Below are 19,473 nucleotides of genomic sequence, written 5' to 3'. Positions count from 1 at the left end.
TTTAAATACAAGAAAGGCTATTATGTTCATGCCAACACATGGAATTTGAAAAAAAAAGAAAAAAAAGGAAAAAAAACACCCCACCCTATCAAAAACTATTACAATCACTACAAAAAAGGCTGCTTGTCACTTCTTCTAAACAATCAAGTTTATGCTCACTCATCAGGAATGGTGGAGAGACACTAAAGTCAAATTAAAAAGTGCAAAACTACAGTATTAAACATATATTGTTTCCAGAAGCATTCACAATAGTTTAAGCTTTGTACAACAGAAAAAGTAGTGCTTCCCCTCTCCGTCTTCAATGACAATACACTCAAGTGCAAGGAAAGCGCAAATTCTAATTAACAGATTATTATACTGCACTTAAGTATTATGTAACTCTACCCTTATTATCAAACAGGGTGTTTTTCAACACCGTAACAGCAGCTTTTAGAGAAGTTAAAACATTCACTTTTTAACAGTTTCATAAAATACAAAGTGATGGGGGTTGCTTTGTTTTCAGCAATGCTTCCTGGTATCAGAAGAAAAACACAGGAATGAGCATTAGAGTGTGAGAAATAAAATTCAGCTGTCAAACTGAAATCCAGCCAATTTTTTTTAAGGTGCCTTTTTGGAGCACTCTTAAATCTGTTTGTTGCTATGCCTGAAGGGTTTGAATGTTTCCCCCACAGTTTCAAAGCTTGGAAATCCCCTTCGAACCCTTATAAGCAGGAAGGCTTTTCTCAGTATTGTGTATGGTATCACTATGTACTCTGGATTGCATACAATTTGTTTGCCCTTGTTTACGCTTCTAGAGTTAACAAATAATCCAGGAGTCACAAACTCCTGTGGCTGTAGCCTTCAGAGATACAGTCACAAACAGGAAGATACTCGCAGGGACATTGACAACCTGGCTGAGATGTGCTCTGTGTTGCCTCTTTGCAGTCCTACGTCAACAGCAGGCAGTGTTGCCGCAGAACTTGTTCCTGCCTGCCTACATCAGACAGCAGAGGGTCAGTCACAAAGACAATGCAAAACTTGGACTTCAACAATCCAGGCAGTGCACTTCTGAAATGTCCTTCCTGAGCACACTTAACATGGAGGGAGGAACAAGCAGTTTGTGCTGCTGTCCTCAGTGGAAAAATGCCCTCATCTTTGCAAGGCTGCCATCACAAGTACAAGAGTATAGAAATGGACCATACCAAGCTTTCTTTTAAAACAAACAAACAAAAAGACCTTGCAAAGGCAGAAATATTTTGAATTCACAGTGCTTTCAAAATTAAAACCACTATTTTGGAACCTTTTCATCTTAGGGTAAACCACCTAAAAGAATGCTAAACCAGGGAAAGATTGACTTGAATGCTTAAATACAATGTAACGGGCATTATAGAAAGACAGTGGAATAATATAAAAGCAATGCATCATGAACTTCATAGAAAAGACAGCGTCCCAAGTAAGCGAGGCAGGCTAGCACTTAATTACAGACAGTCCATAACATCCACGTGGAAAAATGCTACATGAGTATCAGACAGCCGGATATATCTCCATGCTGCTTTCTCTGCTATGCTGGTACAAAAGTTTGAAACAAATCTGAACAAGGAACTGATCTAGCTGAAAAAACACCCACAAGAAAACAAAACATTATTTTGTCATCTAGGTTTGTGCCCTGCTTACCATGGCTGCTCATTTGTTTCCTGGCACACTCGCAGGGGCCAAAGGGGGCAGGAATGAACAGCTGGCAGGGTGGTAAGGCTAGTTATGCTAGTTTAAAAAAAAAAAAAAAAAAAATCACACTGCCACCAAATGCTTATGCTAACTAATATTTGCCGTCTCAAGAGAAACAGCAGCTATTCTGGGGGACTGAATGGCACCACATGTTCTACCCCTATTTTAGTATTTCTAGAATTTCCAGAGAATTATAAACCTATGCACCCAGCATCTGTACACTGTAAGATGGTTGAACCGATCACTAAAAATTGTGCAAACCCTATGGAATAATATGATCTGGTAGAGGTTAATGTGCACACCTTTTGCAGAAGAGTATCTCTAAAAATTCTTTCCTTGTGTCAATGAAAAAGTAGGTAAAATAGAACCAGATGGCATTAATTAGATTTTCAAAAAACCTGACATAAGACTTCATAACAAGCTACTAAAACACTGAACTAGTTATAGCATTAAAAAAAGGCAGAAAAGAAAAAACAAAGCATCATGCTAAAAAATTAGCAGCATCTTTCAAAGTTCTGTACTAATTCCCATATATATGAAATATTTTACAGATATTTAGGAAAGGGGATGGCACAGAAGAAGCCGAACCAATGACAAATACAAAAACAAATTAAATTTAGCATCAGAAAGATGAAACAATGCATAATAAAGGAAGAAAGTGCACTTATATTTTACAGATTTCTGGAGGAACTGTATCAACTTAGATGATCATCACAGTGTAATGAAAACATCTGCTCAAATTGCTGAGGTTCTAAAACAAATCTAATCAAATCCTAAGAGATACAGCATTGGACAGATAACATGAAATTATTGTAACTTGTTAAGCTATTCTGATTATCATAAATTATAATGAAGTCCTATATTAGACAATTCCACATAGGCCTCTGCAGCATCAGAAGAATCTGTCTTTGACCACAGCTGGAGACCAGCTCCTCAACTTAGACGGACCTTTGGTGACGTACCAAAGGACCAAATGGTAAAGGACCATTCAAGAATGCTTACGTTACAAGAGGTAACATTTCAAAGTGTCTTAAATCAACATGTGCTCACACTAATTTTATTTTAGAAGTATTATGACGGAACTTAGCAATATTCAGAGACAGTGAACACTTAAAAAAAGGATGGTAGTGTATGCAGTCTGCATTACGTAAACATGTTTCAAGAGCCTACTCAGTGGAATGCATGAGCTGCAAGTGAAGGACTGTATGTCCAAGAGGTTCCTGATAAAATAATCTCCTTGAAAACCAGCTACTCAGATAATTCAGATTAGTTTGATTCTTTAGTTAAAAGTTACTGTTCTGACTTCAAGTTTATGGTCCTGTCTGCCTCTGTGATCAGCTAATGAATGGGAAAAAAATACTTTATCAAGGTATGCCATTCTTAAACCTTGGTGAAATTCTTCAATTTCTTCTATTTCTCTCTATTTCTTCTTATATGTTCTAGCTAATGTAAAGAAGATACAGATCTGAAAAAAATCACTGCATCAGCAAACCATGTTTGTATTTTGCTTAGCAAGATCTCAAGATGATATACAGTGGAAACAAGTTAAGGTTAGCAACTGTATTTTAACCAAGCAACTGGTGTTCAAAAAAAAATAAGATTAGAACCAGATTTTTCTTATTTGATTGCACTAACTGGAATATGAAGAATGTATCACGTTAGGAGAATTTCCAAATACAGAGGTGACAAAGTAGTAGTTTAAAAAGACTGTGGGGGACACCGAAACAGGTTTAGACACTGGATTGGAAGAAAGGAGCATTCTTGTGATGCAGGGTGGCCTAATTTTGCTGCATAACCATTTGATGGCAAAAGAGACCAAGTGACCTGAACAAAATCCCAACTCATTCCTTGCTATATGAATCGAGAAAAGGAGGACTGTGGACCACCCCAGAAGATCTGACCCACCCCCAAGAAAGAATCTCTAACACTGAGGTAATTGGAGGGAAAGAAATATGCACTGAATTTATAATGTTTTCATCTAGAGCTATTTCTTGCCGCTAAGGAAGTGGCTAAGTCTTTTATCCTGCTGCCAAAAGACTCCCTGTGCTTCTGTTTGCTTCCATTATCAGGAGCCTCTGGGGAAGGGGAAGATGCAAAAGAAACCTTAGAAAAATTCCAACTGCCTTTGTCTCTCACCACCCATTTCCCATTCGGTCTCCCCTCTTTCCCTCCTTTTCCTTCCTCCCAGAAGTTCCCTCCCCTCTAGAAGATCATATCACAAGAAGAGTGTAACACCCACCCTGAATTAAATGGAGGCAGGAGGACAGAAAATAAGGAGGATAAAGGCTGCAGCTTGGGCTGCAGTGCTCTCAGACTCTGAGCAGTCTACTACTGCAATTCTCTCAACACCTGCCATAAACCGTTACCTGTCTTTATTCTGTGCTTACTAGACCTACAAGATTCAGTAGTGGATCAAGCTCTGAGGCTAGTGTTCTCTCTAACCCCCAAACTAACTCTAGTTCTAGCCAAAACACCGCAACTGAAACAAACCCACAGATAATCCTGAGCCCCACTCAGACAAGCTCTCCTCTATCCTTGTGGATGTTCCAAGATCTAGCAGCAAACCTGGGTCTTAAGGCAATGCAGGATTCTGTCTTACTGAATACTAACCCATCGTGACTGAGTCCAGTGGCCCATATTTAGCAGAGATCTGGGGGGGGGGAAGGGGAAGGCAGCTGTTCAACCCTATCTGCAAATGTTATCTCATCTTTGTAGGTTTCCCTAGACCTATGACTGCACATCTTCATGATCCAGGAGTCTTCAGGCTTGATATCAGTGCATTTAATTCTAATTGCAATGCTAACCCTTATCCTTATCTACAAGCTAATGACCATATCCTTCCCATAACTAAAAATTAGCCACAAGGCAACGATGGACTTAGTCATCAACCTGCTATTCTGCAAAACCTGTAGAATTAAACTGTTCAGCACTGGCCATCCTATAATCGAACAACAGCTATAAGCAAGTTTTTTGATCAGTGTGGTTTGCAGACTAGCTAACACATTTGTCCTTACCGATGCCACCTCTAATTTAATGCTGTGGCCTAACCACAGCCATATTAAGCAAGTACTTCAAGTATTTTAACTCCCAAATATCAACTCTTACCCCAGCCTTATCCATAGCCCAACACCAACACGTACCCAAAAGGCTACCAATAAGCCCTTCATCACCACTGGCATTAGCTATCTCTCAATCCTAATGAACTTGTAAGACTCCAACAATAACTCAAGTTCTCCAGCACCTGCTGTCCAAAACATTAATCACCAAACACCACACTTCCAGGACTTTATAGATTCAGCAATAACAGGTTCTTCCATCCTTGCCATCCTGAAACCCCAGCCAACCTACAAGCCAGTAACTCATACCCATCCAAAAATAAGTCATAACTTGCTCATCTAAGCCAACCTCAGCATTCATCCTACTCTTGGGCCTCCAGGAAGAGGAGGAGGAAGGGGGGGGGGGGGGGGAGGAAAAAAAACCCACCAAGCTCAGAAATCTCTATCATCTTGAAGCCTAGGCTTAGCCCTAATCCTAACTCTAACTACAGCTTATCACCCCTATATCCCTCTCCAGAACTAACAGAAAGCTTTCAACCCATGCTGGCACCAGCAGGATTTTCATCCTGCCAGCACAGTTCTTGCAGAAGCTAGCTCTGAATCCGAGTGCTGTCATTTTAAACCAAACCCTAGGAAAGTGACCCACCCTGCCACAGAACTGACAAGAGGACTTTCAGTCATTCCCACCTGAGAGGAAACCACAAGAACTGTTCCTACCCAAAACAGCCACCACCCCAGTGCAAGGGGCTTTGCAGCATTCAGCAACATGCCAAATTTTTGCACTCCTACTGTAGAGGACAAACACTTAACTGGGAATCTGATCCCTTCGCTGCAATGTGGCACATATCTGGGAGGGAAGGGGGCACATGAGCCCACGGGAGAAATTCCACCCAGCCTTCTCCTTCTTTCCATGTTTCCTCCCCTCAGAAAGTTCTTTGCTCCCTGGCAGTGACAGGGAGAACATAACATATATGGGAATAGAGGTAGAGGAGGTAAACGGCACACATAGCCTTGGCTGTGGCACACACTGTGCACACAGTATCAGCTGTTTGCTGGGAAGGGGTTTTCTCCCTGATCTTGTCAGGACACACAGCAGGCCTAACTGAATTAACTAGCCTTCTCTTTCTCCCTGAGGTCAGGCAAAGAAGCCATGACGGACAGCCATAATCACCCAGACATCTCAGGGCAGGTAAGGGTTGCTCACCTTGGAAACAGCTCAAGTGCAGGCAATTTAGCTGACTGACCACAAGTTGAGAGTCAACAAAGCAGGTAGAAGAAAGAGAAGATCACGCTGGAAGTTGGGAGTGAAGGCCCTGACAGATGGGGTCAGAGCAGACTATGTCAGACACAGTTTTCTTACAGTTTGGGGTACATAGGGGTTTTGGAAGTAATAAACTACTCCATTCAGAACAGGACTGACATATACCACACAGGGCTTTGGGGTAAATAATGGAGTTGGAGAACATGCACATGTGGAAGGAGAACCAAACCATTATAGAAAAGACAAGACAACAATCTAAAAGCAAGAGATAGCTTTATATTCAAGATTCCTTGGAAACAGCACAACCTCATTCAGTTGCAAAAATAACACTGAGATGAATGGATCACTTCCTCTCCCACCTCCGGTCTCTTATATTCTAGAATATGTAAAACCCCTTTCCACACTTAGCCCAGATCTAGTGTGGGGACTTTACATGCCCACAAACCCATCTCTTCCTGCCTTCTTGACAGCACATACACATCTCCCATGTGCTTCTTTCCCCCTACACAACAGTCCTTTCATGCTTATCAGGAGTATGAAGTAGCCACGAAGGGAGTAACGTTACTGCATTTGTGTATTTGAGAGAAACACCTGGGAGCAGCTGCAACATGAAAGTCATCACAGCAAAAGTTGATTCTGCCTCTCAGTATACCAATATTACCATCTCAGGCTCAATGGCATAGCTCCCAATTAAATGCAGCCAGAGTAAACAGGCATCCGACTGAAAACATCATATAGACATTGGTACAAAAGGTGACAGTCTTGTTACAAGTGTTTTCTTTCTATGGCAGCCTGCAAGGTTGCAACTCACTATATTAGATCATCATATGACATCCTAATAGACCTTTCAGAGTTGCGCATAAAGATCTGAATCCATGTCTATTTCTAATGTGTAACAGGTATTTCCTTATCACAGATAACCACTTTTATAGTTCATGCAAGCCATCTTTTCAACATATTTGTTAATAGAGTTCACTACCATTCTGATGTACAAACCTAAGTTGTTTGATTTTCTTTCCTAAAACTCATTACAAAAAGATTTTTTTTTTTAAGCACAGCACAACAGACTGCTTTTGGGAGATCCTCAACAAACCAAATCTTTGCTCCTAATTTTCTACTCGGATCGCATTTATTCTTAAGTGAGAGAAATAAAATCAAATAAAGTGATGATGCTGTTGCAAAAGTAAGACAAAAGACTATTCCTCAGTGAAAAAAGAAGAAGATTCCAAATGCATTACACATTCAATTTGAAACACTGTTGGAAAAAAAAATGTTTAGAGCTCAAAGCAACTCGAACTGTTTCCCTGAATAATCATTTCATTGCAAGAAACACAGATGCACTAAAGAAAACTAGTTAGGAGAAAAGAAGGAACAGAAAGCTAAAATGTTTTCTATTTGAATTGCGGCTACTACAAAAAAGTGACTGACTGGAAAATGGAAAACCCCCTCTCAGATATACTTGCTTACATCCTATTTTCAGCCTCTTCACCTAGCTTCCCCTCTGGAAAACCCTGGCTGCAGGAGAAGCCACACAGTCTGGCATACCTAACATGGGCAGATTTTCATCACCACGTCTGCTTTGACAGCACAAAGGCAACTAAAAAGTCCCAAATTTATTTCTGGAAACCTCTGACACATCAGGACACTGTTTTGCCTCTACCCCCACATCCATGCTCAAAATTCACTGAGGGAGCAGACTTTAAGCTGTACAGCCAACAGTAAACACACCAAGTTCATCCCCATTCAGCCTCCTGGTGACCGCCTGCCATAGAGAATGGGAACAAGGTCGACTTGGAACTAGCAAGTGGGTGGCCCCAGAGTGGTAAATGATGGAATTTCAGCTATCACACAGACTAACAAAAATCTCCTGACATCAAAACTTAAAGTGGTGTATTGAGTCTTTGTTTCATTAGATTGCATTCATTTGATCAATCAGGTTCTCAAACGGGGGAACATAATTTCCACTACTGCTCAATTTGGGCGTGAATGTCGTGTTACCCAGACCTCCCTTCCTGAATCTCCCTGCCTTCAACTGGTACTGCTAGTCTAGCCCTGTGTACTTGACAAATTTGAAATTTTCAAGCCAGCAGTCACCACAGGGAACAGAAATGAAACTTCACAGACTAGACAGTTAACTGGTTAAGGAATTAAAAGTTTTGTTATTATTGCTTTCTTTAATAAACCAACCTCAACCATAATTTTCACAAAGGCTTTTAGAGAACAGATAGAGTTAGTTGTACAATGTGCAATAAGAGACATGCTTTTGTTTATCTTATAATATTATAGAACACCAGTACCCATTAAATACTTAAAATTATTGCTACATTTTTAAGGATAATTTTACTCCCTGCACAATTCACAGCTAGGTCAGCTAGAAGTCCTGAACTGAGGAGAAAATCCGTGTGGAAATTAGATGTTTGAACAATAGGCTGCATGTACTACAAGCACCCCAACACTATTTCAGATTTCTATAACTGTTACACATGTGCAACGTCTGTGTCTGCAGAAAGCCTGAAGAATTAAACCTGGTGTCCTCTTCCATAGTTTCAGAACCGGTGCAGAACTGAGGTGCCAGCTGCAGCAAAATGACATCAACACTTATAAAGGTAATGCAAAACCACCCTGAGATGTGGCATGGGCTCCATCTAGCGGAGTCAGCTTCATTCCGTATTGCTGCTGCTGAACCACTAATCTCCACACAAAATAAGTAAGAAACAGAACTGCAATATATTATAGTGTCTGGGAATTATGCCCTCTTGTATGTTTACAATGACTTTTGAAAAGCTTGATACTCCTGATGTATACTGTAATTATAAATATGAAAGTGTATCTTTAAAATTGAGGGGTAGTTGGTTGGTGGGTTGTGAAAGTTGACCGAACAAAATGATAATCGGTTCTTTATTGTTTCTGGCAAACAGCTGCCTAACTGAAAAATCAAATATTCAGCACATAAATGTAAGTTTCAGATATGATACTGAACTTAAGAAACACTAGGACTTTTACTATTTTGCAACCTCAAAATACTAGATGTCTTATTTTGTTCTAGTTACTGGGTTTTATTCCGTATTTAAAATTTAGCTTTTGAAGGATTAAAAGATTTCCATACCTTTTAAATTTTTTAATGTAAAAAAAAAAATTATATTTTAATTATTTCAGTATCCATTAACAGCTGACTGAAAACATAAGAACAAAGACAATATGACAGAGGTCAAGATTTAGACCCATTTTATAAACACAACTAAAAAAGATACATAGGATACTTCAGTATCTAATGGCCTATTAATGTTTAAAGCAAAGAAAAAAAGATTCGTGGTGTTTTCAAAGTACCTGAACATTAATTGTATATTACCCTCCTAGCCAATGAACCTGACAGTGTGCAAGACCTACCTGTGGGCTTGTCTTTCTAAAAGTGTCAGTTCCATGTATCACGTCCCTTATTATTCTTTCTCTGAGATTATTATACTCCTCTTCGGTGAGGTCACTATCCTCCAGCTGATGGTTGCAAACTGGGCACTGTCCGCTGTAATAATAGTGAAACAAGAAAATAAAAGGATAAAGGCTTTTAAATAAGATATACCTTAAATTTTACCAACTTATTGAGTGTCTGTGTATGAGCACAATTCTTTACAAGAACTCAACATAGTACAAGCATCAGAAAATTAGTTGTACTCTTTCTGGGATGCATCCAAAACCTACTAAAGTCACTAGAAGTGTTTTTATGTGATTTAGTGGGATCAGGATCAAAGATTTAACTCTAGAGACATTTGAGGATTTAGGACTAAAACTCTGCATGAGAGCATGGGGGGGGGGGGGAAGAGTATTTAAATATTCACCAGCATTTATTTAGGCCTTGAGAGATCAGAGTTCAATTCTCAGTATTACCACAAATTTCCACATCTCTAATATTTGAAAGTTTCCCTACTACACAGGAAAGTCACCATGGATACATACAGCCCAGATTTCAATGTGGGAAGGTGATGCAGTTGCACTGGCCTGGCCAGAACATATGAATTAGCTGTAGGCATGCTAGTTGAAGCTAGCAGGCAGGCCAAAGAGCCTTGGTCTACCTATAAATCCATTCCAAAGTGTTACAACAAGAAAAGGCACCAGTGAAATGCTCTGCTATTGTGCCACTGACTGCTCCTACAAAAAAGCTAAGCTATCTGTGCCTGGTTTATCAAAGTTTGGAATAACCAAACCTGCCACAGGTGTAGGAATAACCCTGCCCAAAAGAAGGGAAAAAAAAACCACAACCCCAGACAGACAGAAAAGGTAACATAAATCTGCTGTATGGTTGGAAAAGCAAACATCGAGCAAGACTGCCTTTTTTGTGCCACTTATCCTTCGCTATCAGACTTCCCCTTATTTCTAGGCTAAGACTGTTTGTTCAGATCTCTCCAAGGTGGTCAAAGTGGACAGACTGAGAGCAGAATGTGACTAAAAGAGAAATACTGTTTGCTTTGAAAGCCCTCACCAATACTAAATCACACTGGCACTGCGTGTCTGTACGATGCCCGATTCCATCAGAGATTTTCCAATATTAGGCTGACTGCACCCAAATAGAAAGCAGCTTTACATTGCTATCTCCTGGTGACTAATCACTACTTGTTTCTTTACTGCTAAGAAACTTCCGTTCCTGCTCTGTAGCACAGGCTAATTATCGTCACATGGATCTAGGAATGCGGACTGCTGCAGACGAAAAAGCTTTGCAGCTACAGTCAACCAATGCCATCATTTAGTGTTCGTTTCCCAGAGCCAGAAACACCACTCTATCATGCACAGCTGTGTCAGTGATTGTGTGACTGCATGCAGCACTGGGACAGTTTCCTTTATCATTCATTCACATTGTCCACTTCTCAGTACTTAGTCTCCCTGTTGCAGGGCCAGCAGCTACGGTAACAATTGTGGTTCTGCAAATCTGAAATCATACGTTGTTTTGACTCTGACACAAACAAGAACTCTCCACTGATCTGTCCATGCATGTTTTTAATACTAAAAGATGAAAGAGATTGAAAATCCATCATAAAAGAAAAGATTACAGAATAGAGCAATAGGGGATGTGAAAAAAAGAGACCTCAAACTCTTTAGTTTCCTCAAGAAGAGTGCTGGCATGTCATAGCAGATCCTGAAAAATCTTCCAGAACAGTATGAGTGAGGCAACGCTACAGAGAACACACAGATGCGTGCCAGCCAAGAGGCGCAACTTTTTGTCTAACTAACCTAGTACTGCAAAAACTCCCCAGCAGTGGGAAAGGCCATCAAAACAAACCACAACCACGAGAACCATGTCAACTGCTATGAGTTGGGTTTTTGTTCCTACAGCCTGCTAGCACAGCACACACATAATTCCAAGATGCAAAACAAGACAGGCCTAACTTCCGTGGCCACCTCTGGATTTTTGTATGATCCCCCAGAACTATATCTTGAGAGAAAGAACAAACATCTTTTTTAATATCTAGCCTCTTCTGTTGTTTCATGTCCCACAGCCACGACCGCTGCCCTAACGCAGTCTGAAGGAAATCAAACTGGAACTGTCATCATTCCCATGTCCCATTTGTTCATTCTTTTCTTTCCTAGTTGTCTCTCCCGTTAGCCCCTATAAACTAAACACATAATCAACACAATGCACAACTCCATACCCAGGTCAAAAATCTATGTCATGCATCACTACCATGAACCTCTGGGCCCACCACAAAACCAGCATGTAACAGTGGACGACTGAGATAATTCAAGCACAGAGATGCAGGTTGTTTTATGAACTACATTAACCTTCCCCCTCCCCCCCCCCCCAAGAAAAAAAAAACTTATCTGAAAGTTTTGCAGATACACTTTCTAAAGACAAACCAATGTGCTACAAATATACCTAGACTTCACGGTACACTTCTTGACTTGCATCTCTGATTGTGGGTTAAACCTAGAAATTTTCCAAGCTTAACTCTTTAATAACTACATGAAAAAGGAAAAAGAAACGGTCAGATAGGACATTAATGTACACTAAGGAAATTCACAGTCAGTCATGTCTGTTCTCAAGCACTTCTGCCAAGAATATTAGACATGAGATCCAGCTTGCATCTTCATCACCAGACTGGACACTCCAGCCACGGTACCAAGAAAATAAGCAGAATCTAGCAGCTTCTCCAACAAGCAATGAAATGATGCTTAGTCTGAATGGGTCTTTGGTTCTTCCTGGCTGATGAACAATGACTTTTTTGCCGCTTGCTCCCACTTAAGCTTCTGTTATATGCAGGATATGTTGTTGATGTTTCACATTTTTCCTTTCTATCATGCTCTGTTCATAAGCCTATATTCACCCAGCTGGGCATAGTTTGAACTGAAGGAGTAACCATTCTTCTCTAAATCCATCCAAATATCTTATTTTCACAAGCACAATCTCAGAACTGAATCGTAGGATTTGAGCTTTAAGTGTTAAAATGGAATGAGTTATTCTCCCCTGGCTGTATCCACAGAGATAGCCTAGAGATGCCAAAGCTAAGTCATTGCAATTTTCTAAAACCACGGCAATCAGAAATGTTCAATTCTCCCAACAATTGATGTCTAGTATACATTAATGCACATACCGTAAGCCAAGACTGCATTAATTGCAATGCTGACAGTGCATTTACTGAATCAAAAGAAGTTACTCATGGAATCCCAAAAATGGACATTCACTGCTGCATACAAACGATACGCTCCAGTTGCTCAACCCACTGTGGCCACTGCAGGCTTAGCCTACATATTAATATCAGCAATGAGACTGGCTGCTCATATAGCTGTAAAGTTACCATTAAATACATCTAACTGCATTAAGGAACTTCACAGTTTGGCAACAGAGAAGAAAGGCCTAACAAACTGTTATGAGACTATTTCAAAATCATTAAGCCTAAAGTTTAAGAACCTGTCCCATAGTTAACTTGGATCCTTCTGCAACTACCACTTTCAGACTACTTGGAAAAAACAAACCTCCCCATACCCCAACAAATCAACCCACACCAACCACCTATCAACAACCAAAGCTCCTGAAGCCAACTTCTTCTTGTGAATTCTCAATGTGGATTCCCAAAGGGAGCAGAGGCAAAACAGGCACAAGAAATGCTCAGCATCTTGCAAGACTGGACCCTTAGTCTAACTGCTGCTTTTTTGCAACCATGCCTTTAAAATGACCTTGCAATTTTTGTAACTTCTCATTGATCATTTTAGGATTTCATGCCAAGAAATTCCCACACAGAAGCCTTTCACCTCTGTAGGATATATAGCTGTCCTTACAGCTAATTGACCATTTAACTACTTTTTTGAGGGACTACTTTTTTGAGATAGATTTAATAGAGTATCATGGCACCTACGTATCAAGCATGAAGTCAGACAAGCTACAGTAATTCAAACACAGGCTCAAAAAATTTGAGCTGCAGCTTTCTCTAGCTGACCTTGGAAATCCAAAGCTTTTGTAACTCTCAAAGAAAAATGGGCAGCAAACTTCAAGGTTTGTTTGCAGGGGATTCAAGCTTATGACTATCACAGTTCAAAGAAACTAGGAGCTCAGTGCTAGAGCAAGAAGAAAATATACTGGATATGAGCATCTAAAATAGAACTGCCAGTATTTATACAAAATCAGAATAACCTATGAATAAGCCTATTAAATTATCAAACTCAGTTTAGGAAAAAAATAGTTCTGGATTTTTTAACTCAAGACTTATGTTTTAAGACATCAGTTATGCTGACTGCAGAGATGAGTCTAGTAAGAATCACCACATGAGTTTCAGAGATACCTTAAGGGCTTTGTCCTTTATGATTAGGACCAACAAAAAAACCCCCAACAAAACCAACAAACGGGGTTTTTTTTTTTCTTTCTTAAATCCTAAGGATCTTTTCTGTCAGCAGCCATTTAATTTGAACACATCAAAACACTTATATTCTTTTTCTTTTCTTGAAACCATTTTAATTTTATTCAAATACTTATCCAAGTAGGCTACCTCAAACTCGTTTATTTCAAAATAAAAAGTGTTCATACAGTTATCACAAAGTAACTACCATATAGCACCTTGTCACCACTTTGTTCACAGATTCTTAATCCATGATAAAATGTGAGGTGATCTAAGTTAGTTTAGCTCTCAAAGTCTGTAACAGAGTTTACAGACAATAAGATAACAAGCTACCTCTTAACCAAGACAACTTTAGAATGTTAAAACTCTAAAGGCTGAAAAAGGTTGTCTAGAATTTGGTGAATTATCATAATACAGTATAGTAACACACACACATACTCATACATAATAATAATCCATCTTACAGTGAACAACCCCTACTCTTAGGACAGTGAGTTATGCTGTTATTTCATGGGCTTCAAAAGCAGCAGACTCTACATGTGCTTCTACTATAGAGTATGCAACACTGTATTTTTATAAACCATCAAAAAACCCCATAATCCATTGGAGACATTCTTATAATTAATACATTTATAGTTGCCAAACTGCTACAAAAACACAGAACTAGGTTTCAAAGAGAATAACATTTAAAATAGGAATTTACAGACATTAAGAAAACTGCACTGTAATAGAAACACATACCCAAGTTAACCCTGTGAAAACCTAAGATGAGATAAGAAATTATAAGAATCATTTTGTCTTCACTGAAAATGAGGTGGGAAGGGAGAACCCTTCCATCTGTACAAATTAACTGCAGTGTGTGAACAGTATCAGTTTTAAAGAAGACGTCCATTTACACACCAAAGCTCCTCTGTTAAATATTGTGTTAAACAATGGCATTATAAAGCCATCCAAAAAAGTAAGTCTTTAATTCCTAAACAGTAAACAAATAAACCACACAGTAAAATGGCAGCTCTTATTTTTCTCTGTGTTTTTCTGTCTTGGCTCTGCTTAGCGTAACTCCTTTCCAAATGTGCATGTTGGGTCTTGTTTAATGCACAAGACTGAGTTGGAAACTGGAGTTTGTGAAATCATATGTACACAACAAAAGTTTATATTCTCAAGGATTAAAATATTTTCTTATATAAGGAAAGCTATTTTTTATATTTATGAGAGAAGAGTTCAAGATAGAATAATCAAGACACCACCTCACTTTTAAATAAAATGTTGCACTTACCTGTCTTTAATGTTGGTCAGGTGTCCTCTCCAGTTCCCTCCTGGTATACTAATATGTACAGAGGGAAAGATAAATAAAAACATTAGATCCTTATTTAACAATACCTCAATTACAGATAAAGAGTAATTCTATTTTGGTCAACATTTAGAAATAAAAGACCGATCAGTCATCTACCCTGCAAAGAAATCATACAAAGATTCATATGTAATTTAGCAACGCCTGAAAATATTATATAAAGAAGCAGCATTTAACAACATGCAGAGAACTAACATCATCAACCTCCCCAGTTTATGTTGTCCCCCAATACTAAGAACCATACAAATAACCAGGCTGCACTGACAAATTTTAAGTTGCTGCCCTACACATTCATAAAAGCACCTCAGAAACCAGATGGGAAAGCAGGAATCGAGATTTCTATGCAGATGTCATCCTGAGAGATTAAGAAAGATATGCTCATACCAAGATGCTGCATTGAGAGTTTTTGACTCCACGACTTTATCATCACCACCACCACTACCACGGCCACCATCATGCTGGTGTAAATACTCCTTTTTGCCCACAAGATCCAAAACAGAACAGGAATACCCAAGCCAACATGCAACTACAGACACCTCTCCCTTTGCCACTGTGTTTATTATCACAGGCTGCACAATCACACATGCCATGGGCTTTGGAGTAAGCGTCCTGCTTCTGCCCTCCTTTCCCATTTCTCATGCTGATACATAGCGGTTCTTTACTTTTCTTACAAAGACAACAGGCAACAGAAAATACTGTGGTTCTTTGTTGTACACGCAGATCTCTGTATTGGATCTGGCTTTACTCACTACTAGAAGTCAGTGCTGGTCTGCTCTTCAGAAAAATAATTTTTTAAAGCTAACTCCTATTCAGTTACACTCACAGAGCTCACTTCTGTGCTTACTGTACCCTTGGTTTCCTTTGTCAGCAAAAGTTACTTCCCAATCTGCATCATTTTTGCAAGACTAACAGTGCTAGAAGTTATCAGAGTCTGTTTCTTTTCGGGAACTCCATGTAAACTGCTTATTTATTTTCAACCACCAGCATATACAAGTTCAGCGCTAGCAATTGGAACAGACAGGTAAAACTGAGCATTTTGCACAGGTTCACAGATAAAAAGCCAGATGGGATAACTGATCACCTAGTGTCATCCCTCTATTACGGACTTTGTTTCTTCTTCATGTTTGAAACAGTGCTTCCTTTAGGGAAACACCCAACGTTGATCTTAAAACATGAGTCTACCACAATCTTTCATGAATTGTTCTAACAGTCAAACAGGGTATTAAAGACACAAACAGGAGTTTGTCTAGCTTCAGCTTGCAGCACTGGTTTGCCACTACATACAGGCAATATATAGCTCTTCAACGTACTCACTGCCCCTGCAGTCTCCTTGCCAAGGACTTTTTATTACGCTGAGTTTCCTGCGCATGCAGCAGCATACACCTACAGGCAAGTCCTTCTCTACTCACTGGGAAAATAGCACCCCGTGACAGATTTACACCCGCTAAACTAGTTCATCTCAACTGAAGCCTATTCTGTCTGCTCCCTAGCTGTTCCTAGGAATGAAAATAGCTAGGGGACAGCAGTATAAACCTAATAGTTCTAATAATGGTAGTGCATTCACACAGCCATATTTTCCATCCAGGAAGACTAACTTGTAAAATGGCTGTGCAGCTCACATAAACCAAAGCCAACAGTTAAAAAAAAAGTCATAGATGGGCTCACATACAACAGCATGACAAATATGCAGTGGGCTCAGGTGAACTACATGGTGCATGTGGAGCGTAACTAATTGTAATTTGGGGAGTCTGACCATCACTACTCATGAAAACAAACTGCGTGGCCTGCTAAATATTGTGCGAAAACAAAGAGCCTCCTATTAAGATTATTCCTCTCCTATTACTCTATACAAAGTCAACACTTAATCTTCACTTAACCTATGCTAAATTTGCTGCCTCTTTCCTTTAAAGAGAGAAAGTATCTAATTTGCAAATAACTTACTATTTCTACACTCCAACAGATTATAGGAAAAACCCTCATACCTCTCAATATTCCTTATGTACCAACTCCAGAAAGAGATGAAGTTAGATATTTTGGACAGCCACGACCCATCACAATTTCCTACTTTCTGTACCAAGGAACAGTATTTAACAGGTAAAATCTTTCAAGAAAAGATGAAATCAGTAAGAATTTTACACTTTTACACTAATTTTGGAGCAAAAATAAAATGTATCTTTTCATGACAATGTGTCTCTCATGCAGAAGCAACAACCAAAATGAGATGTTGCGGGATCTTATTAGACTTGATCTGTGGAATAATCTGAATCCCATCCTCATAAACTGGAGCTTGCTATTGAAACATTATTTACCTTTCAAACCATAGCTTTATACTCCGCATAAATGTTTTGTGAGGGTATATTTGGTTATCTCTCAAATATAAGAGGATACCAAACAGCTCTTTTTGTAACTCAGCACCTTTCATACCCCTGCTGAAGTCAAAAAAGGCCTGCAGGACATCCAAGGTTGGGACCAAATCCTTAGCCAACATTTCATGGTAAAGTTCAAATGCGAGGTTCATTTCTTGGTGACGGCTGGCTGCTTTGATACAGGATTCATAGTTTGTCCGTGAGGGAATCATAATCTTTTTTACTTCTTCCAAAAGAGTCAAGGCCATTCTCCATTGATCTGAATTACTTAGCCCCCTGATAAGAAGGTTGTAAGCCCCGCTTTCTAAAATCCTAAATCTGATTTTCATTATATCATACGTATCACGAATTTCTGAAGTCTGCCCCTGCTGGACACACAATGCCAGATATTTGATCAACAAATTATATGCAATGTCACCTTTACTCTTTGCCACATGGGTCAGCAAGGACTTAGCCACATCAATGGGGCTGTTGCACCTGACCATACTGTTAAACATCACTTCTTCAAATATTTCAGGTGACCGAAAGCTTTCCCTCAGTCTGTTCCATTCCTCAGCCTGCAAAGGTTTTTCTGGAGGCTGTATGCTGGTAAACTTATGCCTTGACAGAACTTGACTCATTAACCGTTTCTTCGGAGCTTCAACAGAGGAAGAAAAGTGGAGTTTCCCTTCAGATATTTCTTTAGTCTCTTCATCGCATCCTTTTTCTTCTTCATAATCACTTTCAGACGTTTTCTTGGTAGAAAAGACATCAGTTCCTTTGGGATCCACTGGTAATGCAGTGCTGGAAGATGTCATAAAACTGAAATAGCTAACCTTTTCCCTATTGGGGATGCTGAAAGAGACAGCAAACAGTTGTTGGCATCTTGAAACAGGCCAGAACATACGACATTTCCATAGCAAAGCCTGAAAACCCTGTTGACTAGTTTGAGAAAAGAGTGCCATCACAAGAAGAAATTACCTCACTATTAGCTCACTGTATCTAATGAAGTTATAAAATGGAAAATGCAGCTTACATGGGGACGTTTATTATAAAAGCCCAAGGCCTGTCAAGCTGTATAAGCTTCAATTTCAAAATGCTTGTTCTGTGAGACCTTTCTGCCTCTTATGAGAACAAAAAATGGCAAAATCTTTTTTCACAAAAATCAACCTCTTAGACTGTGAGAGCATTCATCCAAAATGAGGGTATCTTTCTTTCTAGAGAAGATGCTTTGCAGGTCTGCAGCTTATCATTTCTGTTTGTTGGTTACTGTAAAGATGAGTACTGAGTATGTTGTATGCAGATAGGCAACTCTGACGCAGCTAGGCAAAAAGCGTAGGTTTTTTTCTTCCTGCCTTCATCCAAGTCTAGTCAGAAGATTTCCTAAAAATAAAAAATCAAAATAACACCGCAACATCACAACCAGCTCCGTGCTTTCCTGTCATATTTACATTTGCATGCTAGCAAACACAAAGTTCAAGGCACCTCGACAATTTCAGGTCAGGAATCCCAATCCTGATCCCCCAGGCAGGCCCAGCACGGGATTCCTACGTTGGTTCCCTTCTACCTTTCAACCTGTGCCAAACCTGTTTAACTGCTCTGCCCGGTCGTAAATCCTCGGTAAGGCCGCTGCCAAAGAGGCAAAGCAACATTGGCAGAAAGTACAACGAAATCCCACATAAATGCGAGGTTATAAAGGTAAGTATCGGGAGGTTCACCGGCAGCCGGGCAGGCAGCTGGTGCGGCTCATGAGGAGGCCCCCGCAGGGCCTCGCGTCCCTCACTCGGTGCCCTGTGTCCCCGGCCCGGCCGCGCCCCTGTACACTACAACTCCCAGCGTGCACAGCGGCCCGACCCCCGCAGCGCGCTGCCTGCTGGGAAAGTCAGTCTCTCTCTCTCTCTCTCTCTCTCTCCCCCCCCCCCCCCTCTCCCCCCCCCCC

The 19,473-nt window shown here is 40.0% G+C and overlaps 1 protein-coding gene across 4 annotated transcripts in view; it reads right to left on the bottom strand.

Moving 5' to 3' along the window:
- Positions 1-19,473, bottom strand: part of PRORP (protein only RNase P catalytic subunit) — a 55,547-nt gene that overhangs the window by 35,822 nt on the left and 252 nt on the right. For 3 of the 4 annotated variants that reach the window (XM_076345027.1, XM_076345030.1, XM_076345028.1), the window contains exons 2-4: positions 17,499-18,917; positions 15,115-15,162; positions 9,409-9,541 (exon numbers count right to left, since the gene is read on the bottom strand). In XM_076345027.1, the coding sequence (XP_076201142.1) occupies positions 9,409-9,541; positions 15,115-15,162; positions 17,499-18,499 (1,182 nt within the window). In that variant the 5' untranslated portion in view covers positions 18,500-18,917. Of the gene's footprint in view, positions 1-9,408; positions 9,542-15,114; positions 15,163-17,498; positions 18,918-19,019; positions 19,335-19,473 lie in introns of those variants that run through there. The other variant, XM_076345029.1, reaches the window with a different exon arrangement.

Source organism: Aptenodytes patagonicus, chromosome 7, assembly GCF_965638725.1.
Source record: "Aptenodytes patagonicus chromosome 7, bAptPat1.pri.cur, whole genome shotgun sequence".
In the NCBI taxonomy this organism is placed as follows: domain Eukaryota; kingdom Metazoa; phylum Chordata; class Aves; order Sphenisciformes; family Spheniscidae; genus Aptenodytes; species Aptenodytes patagonicus.
Note: the sequence above shows the minus strand (reverse complement) of the source record. Positions and strands in the feature narration are given on the sequence as shown.